Source organism: Crocuta crocuta, unplaced genomic scaffold (genome assembly GCF_008692635.1).
Source record: "Crocuta crocuta isolate KB4526 unplaced genomic scaffold, BGI_CrCroc_1.0 scaffold7, whole genome shotgun sequence".
Taxonomy (NCBI): Eukaryota; Metazoa; Chordata; class Mammalia; order Carnivora; family Hyaenidae; genus Crocuta; species Crocuta crocuta.
In genome coordinates, this window is record NW_027531904.1 from 7,735,350 (window position 1) to 7,745,863 (window position 10,514).

Below are 10,514 nucleotides of genomic sequence, written 5' to 3' on the forward strand. Positions count from 1 at the left end.
CCTCTTTCTGAAATGTATTTTCCGAAGTAAATGTGACTCTGAAGGCACCCGTCAGTCCTGAGCTCCTTTTCGTGAGGCCCGGCACTCGTGGGGGTGAGACCCCAGAGCCCGTTCCAAGGTCCAAGCCCATCTGACCCACCCTGGAGTCACCGAGAGACATGCCTGCCATAGCATGCGTGTTTCACCAGGCAGTTCAGGACACTAGAGCATAGTTGCATCCTTTAGGGTACAGTATGTGTGCTGATATCAAAGGTTTTTGTTTTTTTTTTAAATTTTTAATGTTTTTTATTTATTTCTGAGAGAGAGAGAGAGAGCATGANGTTTTTTTTTAAACCAATTAAGATGGTGTGCTCTCTGATAAGTTGTCTCAAATCCCTTACGATGTTTAAGATGAGACAAAGGAGAAAGAAATACTGAAATACAAAAGCATTTATTTATTTATTAATATGATTTATTGTCAAATTGGTTTCCACACAACACCCAGTGCTCACCCCAANTATGAGTGACGACATATGATATCTGTCTCTCTGACTTATTTGACTCAGCATCATACCCTCCAGTTCCATCCATGTTGCTGCAAATTGCAGGATTTCATTCTTTCTCATCGCCAAGTAGTATTCCAGTGTAGCCACATCTTCCTTCTCCATTCATCAGTTGATGGACATTTAGGCTCCTTCCGTAAAAGCATTTATGTAAATGAAATGTGACAGATGTACTCCATGGCTTTTTGCTGAGAAAATACAAATTTTAGGTGATTGGGATCCCAGGCTCCTTAGGGGAACTGACTTTGAGCAAGATGATGGGCGCGTTGACCTAGACTCTTGGGTCTTTGCCTTGTTTTCCCCAAGGGGAGGGGATGAAGAGAACTTTGAGGATTGTCGGCATCATTCAGCCTCCATGTTGGCAGCCTGGGCCCTCTCGGCGCGGGGGCGTGGGGGAGGGGTCCCACCAGCCCTGTTGCTTAAATGCTTTATGTGTCACCCAGACCCTGCTCTGTCCTGACCTTGCCCCAAGCTCCAGTCCGGGCCACCCCACTGCCGCCTTGACCTTCTATTTGAGTCCCTAAGGGGCATCTCAAATCCATCACACCAAGTCCGAGCAGGTGGCACCCTGATTCCCTCCCGCACGCTTCTAAGTCTTTCCCTTCTCGGGAAATGGTACCGTCATCTTCCACAAAGTTGTTCAGACAAAACTCAGAAATCTTCCTTCCTTCCTCTGCTTCCTGTGCTCTTGGCTGCCTCTGGCCCCCTCGCCCCGTCCCAGCCCTGCCCCCCTCCCCCCTGNCCCCTGGACGCTGAATCTCCTCCCTCTCTCCCTGCTTTTGTTCCCGCCTCTACCATCGGCCCTTCGTGCTGGCGCCAGAGTGATCCTTTAAAACCACAAATCAAATCAGGGAGTCTGGGGGGCTCAGGGGGCTAAGCGTCTGACTTCAGCTCAGGTCATGATCTCACGGTTTATGAGTTCAAGCCCTCAGCCGGGCTCTGTGCTGACAGCTCTGAGCCTGGACCTGCTTCAGATTCTGTGTCTCCCTCCCTCTCTGCTCCTCCCCCTCCTCAAGCTTTGTGTCTCTCTCAAAAATTATTTAATAAACATTAAAAAAATCTTTTTTAAATAAAAACAAACCAGATCAGGGCACCTGGGTGGCTCAGTTGGTTAAACAGCCAACTCTTGATTGTGGCTTAGGTCTTGATCTCAGGGTCCCTGAGCTCAAGCCCCTGTGTTGGGCCCCATACTGTGTGTGGAGCCTCCTTAAAAATAAAAAACCCAAACCAGATCCGGTCACTCCTACGTAGCCAAGTCCACTCCTTAGCCCAACTTCCCCCTCCTCCATGCGGAGCCCCACCCCACACTCCCTGTGGGGCAGGCAGGGTGGTCCGCTCTCAAGTCCTCAGAACTGCCAACGTCAAATCTGCCCCAGGACCTTTAGTGCTCACTCTGCCTGCATAGCTACCAAACCCAACAGCTGGCACCTGCGCTCTCAACTCCAAAGTCACCTCCCTGGGAAGGCCTTTGCTTATTATTCAGTTTTAAATATCCCCCAAACACTAANCCCCCCCAGCCCCCATGTATCTCCATAGGTTTTAGCAACATCTAAGATACGCTGTTTATCTACTTGGTTCCTCGTTGATCAGTGTCTTTCCTTTACTCACCCTCCTCCGTTGCACCCAGGAAAAAACTCCTTGAGGGCAGGGACTTTGTGTCCCCCATCCCTATTCTATAGAACAGTCTGGAACATAGTAAGAGCTCAGTAACTATTTTTTTAAGTTTATTTCTTTATTTTGAGAGGGAGAGACAGAGACAAAGAGCGTGTCATGAGCAAGGCATGGACAGAGAGAGAGAGAAAGAGAGAGAATCCCAAGCAGGCCCCACACTGTCAGTGCAGAGCCCAATACTGGGCTCAATTTTATGAATCGTGAGATCATGACTGGAGCTGAAAACAAGAGTCAGATGCTTAACCGACGGAGCCCCCCAGGTCCCCTCTTTGAGCCTCTCTAATTCCCTGCTTGCTCTCCTGGAAAATGGGATGAGCACTTGTTTCTGAGAAGGTCATGAGTGGTGAACGTGAGGTGCTTAGTGAGGCCAGGACATACTAGGCACTCGACATGGGACCATCATCAGGCCGAGAGGAAGGGCTGGGGTCTTTCCATAGGGCCGGGCCAATGCCCAGCCTCAGGGAGGCCCAGCCAAGTACAGACCATGGTCCTGACGCCATCTTGCTCTCCCTACCCCGGGCCCTCCGGCACTCACCATGACGTGCCCACCCCCAGGGTGCTGCGGGGTATCCTGGTGCCCAGGCCGGCTCTGCTGCTCTGTAACCGTTCCTGTTTGCAGACCGAGGCTCCTCTACTGATCCGGCCCTACTTGGCAGACATGACTCGCTCTGAAATCCACGCCGTCATGACCGGAGGCTACGCCACCATCGCGGGCAGTCTGCTGGGCGCCTATATCTCCTTTGGGGTATGTACACCCCTCCCTTTGTTTGCTGAAAACCTCTAGAACCTGAAACCCTCCTTTGTGGGAACCCCACACAGCTCCTGTCCGGAGCAGTCTAGAGCCTTCTCCCGTGGGTCTGTGTCCAGGACGAAACAGGAGAGGCTACACCTTGCTGAGGCGGGCCAGGTGGGCTGGACCATTCAGCTTCTCATGTGGCCGGTGGGGGGGGAGGGTCCCTGGTGCGGCACCTGCCGACCCCCTCTCATGTTCCAGGCACAGTGCTAGTATCTGAACATCCCCATTTTACAGATGAGAAAATTGAGGCTCAGAGAATAAGCGAGATGCCCAAGCCAGGATCTGAACTCACATCTGTCTGACTCTGAGACTTATACACACTGTCCCTCTCCGGGGCTGTCCCTGGAGACGTGTCCTCTCCTGCCCTCCTCCTCCCCACCCCCTTCCCGGGTACGGGTCCTCCCTCTGCTCCGAAATTATTGCTTGTGCAGCTTTGAATGCAGTACGTTTCTAGGTCCAATTCCAATGGTGTGACTCAAGCCTTGACACCAATCCCAATACTGTGTGGTAAGCAGAGTGAGTCTTCAAATGTGCCCCCTACAGACTTGCTGGTAATATGCTCTGCATTTGTTAAACACTCTGTAGTTATTTGTGCTTTCACATGTAAATATTTTTTTAAAAATTTTTAACGTTTATTTTTAAGAGCGAGAAGGAGAGAGCAAGCGCAAGTGGGGGAGGGGTAGAGAGAGAGGGGGCACAGGATCCAAACCTGGCTCCAGGCTCTGAGCTGTCAGCAGAGCCTGAAGCGGGGCTCAAACTCACAAACCATGACATCACAACCTGAGCCGAAGTCAGATGCCCAACCAGCTGAGCCACCCAGGTGCCCCAAGCAAATCTTTTTTTTTTTTAAGTTTTACTTTAATTTATTTATTTTTGAGAGAGACAGAGGCAGCAGTAGTAGAAGGGTGGCAGGGAGAGAGGGAGAGAGAGACTCCCAAGCAGGCTCCGTCCGCACTGTCAGAACAGCGGGGCTCAAACTCACGAAACTATGAGATCATGACCTGGCCCAGAACCACGAGTGGGAAGCTTAACCGACTCAGCCACCCAGGTGCCCCTCACATGCAAATCTTTAAAGATCTTAATTTTTCCCTTAATTATCAAAGAAATGCTTGCTTCTTACAGAAGTGAAGAAAGTGAAAAGAGAACTTCTTCAGACCCATTTCTCATGGGGAACTGCTTTTACTAGATAAACTAGATTAGAATAGCCGTTCTCTAATGGGAACTTGTTAGAAATGCAAATTCTTGGGCACCAGCCCAGACCTGCTAAATCAGAAACACTGGGGAAGGGACCTCATATCCTGTATTATAACAAGCCTTCAAGATGGCTCTGATGCTCAATTTGAGAGCCACTGGTTTAAAATATATTATTCCAGATTTTTCTGTGTAGTCATTTAAGTATATATATACCTGAACACACATCTTGCCTTCTTTTCTTTTTTTTTTTTTAACTGAAAGTTGGGTAATTCTAACTGCTTTTCTGCAGCTTGCCTTTTTCTTGCAAAATTCTGAGCATGACATGAAATCCAGAAGTATAAAGGAAAAGTTTAACAGAGCTACTGATGAAAAGAAAATGCTTGCATGATGGAAGTTAAGGTTTTTTAAAAAAAGTTTAAATGATGGATCAGGCAAAAACAGTTCATAAATCGTAAGAAGATATTCCAGCTCACAGTCAAAGAAAATAAAACAATCATAACTTAATGTTTCTTTTAGAAGATGCAATATTTCACATGCCTCTAAAAGACTATGGGACACTTTTGATGAGAGCATAATTTGCTGTAACCTTTTGGGAGAACATCTATCAGTCAGTTTAAAAATATTCTTTCTCAGGGCGCCTGGTGGCTCAGTTGGTTAAGCGTCTGACTCCAGGTCAGGTCATGATCTCACGTCTGTGGGTTTGAGCCCTACATCTGGCTCTGTGCTGACAGCTCAGAGCCCGGAGCCTGCTTCGGATTCTGTGCCTCCCTCTCTCTCTGTCCCTCCCCTGCTTGTGCTCTGTCTCTCTGTGTCTCAAAATAAATAAATAAATAAATGTTGGGGGAAAAAATACTCTTCCCTTTTGATCTAGTTAGGAATATTATGATACAGAAATGTTTTTTGCAAGTGGTCAAAACATGCCAAATTCCAACATTATTTGTAGCAACAACAACAAAAAAGGGGCGCCTTGGTGGCTCAGTCGGTTAAGCCACCAACTTCGGCTCAGGTCATGATCTCACGGTTCGTGGGTTCGAGCCCTGTGTCGGGCTCTGTGCTGACAGCTCGGAGCCTGGACCTGCTTCAGATTCTGTGTCTCCCTCTCTCTCTGCTCCTCCCCTGCTTATGCTCTGTGTCTCTCTGTCTCTCAAGAATAAATAAATGTTAAAAAAAAATTGGAGGTAAAGGAAGAATGAATGAGTGAAAGAAAGAGGAAGGAAGGAAAGTGGAGAGAACGAGAAACGACCTAAATGTCGGCAGGAAGGGAACAAGCTGAGTCAGTGGGTCCAGGCCATGCGCTGCAGCTTGGCCCCTGGGTGAGGTGGGCCTCCTTGTGCGGATGGGGAGCAAAGGCCTGCCTCTCACTGCCACAGGGTCTCCTGAGGGCTGCTGTGTGTGTGTTGTGGGGGGAGGGGGGCGAGGATGCTAGAACCGCCCGCCCTGTCCCCTCCTCTGGTCGCAAATTCCACCTGTCTTTCTCACCTCTGCCCTTGGGAGCAGACCAGGGGACGAGCCACCCCCTTCAGGCCTTCCCTCCCTCAGGACACACGGACCACACGGTGGGTAAGCCACAGAGCTGCCTGGGCGGGGCCGGGGCTGTGCCACTTTTCCAGAAGGCCCCTTGCGCTCCTGGTGCCCTTCAAGATCACCTGATTCACGCTTGTCTCACCGAGGCCTAGAGAGAGCCCATCAGGGCTGGTGCCTCCCTACCCCGAATTGATTTCGGCAGATATTTTTTTTTTTTTAAGTTTATTAAGAGGGGCAGGGGCAGAGAGAGGGGGAGACACAGAATCTGAAGCAGGCTCCAGGCTCTGAGCTGTCAGCACAGAGCCCGACGTGGGGCTCGAACTCGTGAACTATGAGATTATGACCTGAGCTGAAGTCGGATGCCCAACTGACTGAGCCACCCCGATGCCCCTGGGTTGTTGTTTTTTTTTAAGTTTACTTAGTTTGAGAGAGAGAGAGAGAGAGAGAGCACTCGTGCAAGCACGCAGGGGAGGGGCAGAGAGAGAGAGAAGGTCCTAAGCAGGCTCCACACTGTCAGCACAAACCCACAAACAGTGAGATCATGACCTGAGCCAAAGTCGGTCGCTTAACCGACTGAGCCACCCAGGCACCCCTGATTTCAGAAGGAATTTGATACTCTAAAAATGCAAACTCAAGACTTTGTTCCTGAAACTTCTTTTCCTGGCGGCACGTTGGGGGAGGGGACGCCTTTTGGGGACTTAGGGTCTTTTAAGTGCCTTGACTTTGCTCTGGGTCCCACACCAGTTAAAAGAATGATATTCTTCCCACCCCAGGAGCCTTGCTGCCATTGCTTCAGATTAAAATACTGCAAGATCCCTCCTTCACCTTGTCTCAGCTTCGGGTCCTTCCCTATCTCGGGGCCAGAGCCCAGGCCCAAGCCCCAGGCAGTCGCGCCTCCCCGGAAGAGACCGGGGTGCCCACTTCCCTTTAGGCTCAGCAGACCGTGCAGAGGCCACCAGGGTCCCCAAGCACAGCCTCTGGAGCGGAAGCCCCAGACCCCATCACAGGCCCAGGTGAAAAGCACCCAACAGAACTTCCCTTCCCTCCTTCCCTCCCTGCTCCGAATGGGCCTCTAGTCCTGTGTCAGAGAAGCTCCCTTCTGCCCCCACCTGGCTCTTGGCCGCCACTGCAGCCGCCCCAGGCCTCCCTCGACTGCCTGCCACTCTTTTTCTCTCTCCCCCAGGAGGCCCTCAGCCCCAGAATCCCACCGCGATCCCCCTTGCCCACTCTTTGTTTCTCTTTGTCGCTCAGCTTCTGGCTCCCTTTGCCCCGCTCCCCTCTTCCTGGATGTTTCTAGACCTGCGCTGTCCGATGCAGTCACCGCTAGCCCCACGCGGCCACTGAGCGGTGGAAATGTGGCTGGTATGAAATGAGATGTGCTGTGAGACAGGGGGGCGGGGGGTGGGTGGTGTGGATACATTTTATTAGTAAGTTTTGTATAGATTACATGCGTGGAAAGATAATGTTTTGGATACGTTGGGTCACGTAAAATTCATGATTTTACCTGTTTCTCTTTTTAAAAATGTTTCTTTTTTTATTTTGAGAGACAGAGACAGAAAGCATGAGCGGGGAAGGGGCAGAGAGAGAGAGGGAAGGAGGGAGAGGGAGAGAATCCCAAGCAGGCTCCCCCCTGGCAGCGCAGAGCCCGACTGGGGGCTCAATCCCATGAAGCGAGAGATCATGATCTGAGCCCAAATCGAGAACCGGACGGCTAACTGACTGAGCCCCCCAGGCACCCCTTTCTTTACTTTTTTAATTGGCTACTAGAGAATTTAAGATGAGACATGGTTCTCATTATATTTGTATTGGATGACACTGGTCTAGACCTCGTGGCCTGTTCTGAGGTCCCCGGGCTCCCTGAGTCTGTTCACTGGGATCCCCATAGAAATCTCCTTTTCCACCACAGTTCCCCAAGGCTCTAAAGCAGGTCCCAGCTCGGCCCACCAGCCGCAGAAGCTGGCCTCTCTACCCACCCCCTCCCTTTAGCTCAGGGGCCCCTCTGAGAGGCGCTGTGAACACAGGCTGGGCAGGGTGAGGCTGAGGGGATCAGCCACTGATGGTTCTCAATCGACTGTGCAAGAGTGGGGGCCCTGGGGTAGCATCTGTGAGGCCCTGAGCCCGGCCGACTGAGCACATGCTACGTGACTTCCACATCTGTCAGGTGGGCCGAACTACCGCCCGTCTCACAGCAGCTTAAGAATTAAATGCAATCATAGAAAACAGCACAGTGTTGAAAAGGTGGTGGCTCTTTCTCTGACAGATTAGGGTCAGAACTCTGCCCTGAAACTGGCCCAGTGTATGTTCTGTAGGGTGTGGATTAAGGACCCCTAGCCTGTAGCCCTCTCTACCTGGGGCGCCTTTGGGTAAAGAGAGGAAGCCTTTGGCCAGGAGCAGGCCCTGGGATGCGGCGGCAGACGGCACTCCTTGGGGAAGGGGGGTCACAGCCTGAGAAGTAGCTGGAGGCAGGGCGGCCGCGTGTGGACTGACCCAGCGCCCCGGGGAGGCCGGCCCGGGCAAAACTGAGTCCTTTCCAAGCTGACATGACCAGCCGGAGCACGTGAGGCCGTGGCCGTGCCCGGGCCACTCAGACGGTGTCCAGGAACACGATGGCCGCGGGCTGTGTGCCCTGCTCACGCTGGCAGTCCAGACGTGACCTCCGAGGTGGAGGAAGGGGGAGGGTCCTGGCCGATGGAGGGGAAGCCCCAAGACTCCAGGGATGGTACAGTCCCCAGGGGATCTGGGCAGCCTCAAGGAGGCCAGTGACGTCCCAAAGCCCAGCCAGAAACATCCAGAGAGGACACCTGCCCCGGGGCCGGCCTCTTTCCATGAGGAGCCGGCCCCGCACACCCAGGGCCTAGGATGGGGTGTGCGGGGGGAGGGAGTGGGTGCTGATACTCATCTTAAGAGGTTTCCATTCCTCGGTGTAAGACAACAGGCCAGACACCCCATGTTTCAGAGCCTTCCACACTGCTTACTTCTTACATTTTTTTAATGTTTTTTGTTTTGTTTTTCTGAGAGAGAGAGAGACAGCATGGGCAGGGGAGGGTCAGAGAGAGAGGGAGACACAGAATCCAAAACAGGCTCCAGGCTCTGAGCTGTCAGCACAGAGCCCGACGCGGGGCTCGAACCCACGAACCACGAGATCATCACTTGAGCTGAAATCGGACGCTTAACCGACTGAGCCCCCCAGGCACCCCACATTGCTTACTTCTACGAGTTTCCCCCTCTCTGCTTTTATTAGCCCGAACCTGTAGCTGAAACTTAACCCCCCTCCTTTCCCCCCTTTTTATGTAAAATTAAAGAACTACAGTTGATGTTTTACAGTCTTTAAGGAGAAGAAGTCTATTTGACTCTTCTGTTTATAAAAGCAATATGTAGTGTTGTGGACACGCAGAAATAACCAAAAAGCGAAAAGCAGAGAAAACCACCCTGGCCCCACCAGCCCGGGACAGGCGGCTGGCTGACGTTTTGGTGTACCTCTTTCTGATCTCTTCATGCACAGCTGTGGAGGGCTTTTCTCACCACCACCCCCCCCGTGTGGTTGTGCTCCCGATGCAGTCTTGTGGGCATCTCCCGTGCTACTGCGAAGCCTTGGTAACCATGATTTTCAGTGGCCGCTTGACAACACTTAGCCATTCTGTTGTTAGATGTTTGGGCAGGTTCCAATTTTTCCACTTGGTAAATAATACAGTGTTGGGGGGGAAATGTCCCGTCTACCTCTGGGGGAAGAAAACAGGGGAGCAGAGGGTTTGAGGCCACAGGGTGGACCAGAGTGGCTGTTGTTACAGGCAGATTTCCTAAGAGCTCTCTGACCACGGGAGTGGGTGTGATGGGCTGCCTTGAAGTGGTGAGCTCCCCATCACAGTAAGTATTTGAGGACATGCCTATACTATGAGGTCAAATTAGGTCACCTCGTGGATCCATCCCAAACTCCTCGGCCAATGGAGGGCCAGCCCTCAGATGGGTGGTCAAAGGGAGACAGCCTAGAAGGGAAGGAAGAACTTTGAACTTGGAGCCAAAGGACACGGAGGTTCAAATTCCTTCTCCATCTTCATTTTGGGCAGGTTACATTTAATCTTGTGGGGCCCCGGTGTCCTGGTCTGTACTGTGGATTACAGCTACTCGCTCTGCCTGGCTTCTAGAAGTCCTGGAGGGAAACGTGAGGTTCTGTACATACAGCCCGTGACCCTTTACACTGTCAGTAACCATGACAGACAGTGGGACGGAGTATGCATGCCCCGTGCGGCCTGGGCTGCACTCCTGGCGGGGACATTTCCTTTGTCTCCTCCTAAGCCCCATTCTCTCTCCCTCTCTCTTTTTGTTTTTAAAAAGCACTCATTTTATTATTTTTTAAAAATTGTTTTTATTTGTTTTTGAGAGAGAGAGAGCAAGCAGGGGAGGGGCAGAGAGAGAGGGAGACACAGAATCTGAAGCAGGCTCCAGGCTCCCAGCTGACAGCGCTGAGCCGGACCCACGGGGGCTTGAACCCACGAACCCCGGCATCTTGACCTGAGCGGCAGCGGGACACTTAACCCCACAAGCCCCATTCTCAATCCTGCAGATCGACGCCGCCTCCCTGATTGCTGCCTCAGTCATGGCCGCGCCCTGTGCGCTGGCGCTCTCCAAGCTGGTCTACCCTGAGGTGGAGGAGTCCAAGTTTAGGAACCCGGAAGGGGTGAAACTGACCTGCGGGTGAGCACAGCCTGAGGGCGGCTGCGGAGGGGCTAGGGGGGATGGGGTGGGAAGGGTCAGGAAGGGGAGGCAGGGAGGAGCGGCGGAGGGCGAGA

The 10,514-nt window shown here is 52.0% G+C and overlaps 1 protein-coding gene across 1 annotated transcript in view; it reads left to right on the plus strand.

Annotated features, from left to right (window-relative positions):
- SLC28A1 (solute carrier family 28 member 1) overlaps positions 1–10,514 on the plus strand; it is a 47,317-nt gene that overhangs the window by 29,345 nt on the left and 7,458 nt on the right. The window contains exons 10-11 of the mRNA XM_077774271.1: positions 2,833–2,958; positions 10,289–10,419. Of these exons, the coding sequence (XP_077630397.1) occupies positions 2,833–2,958; positions 10,289–10,419 (257 nt within the window). The remainder of the gene's footprint in view (positions 1–2,832; positions 2,959–10,288; positions 10,420–10,514) is intronic.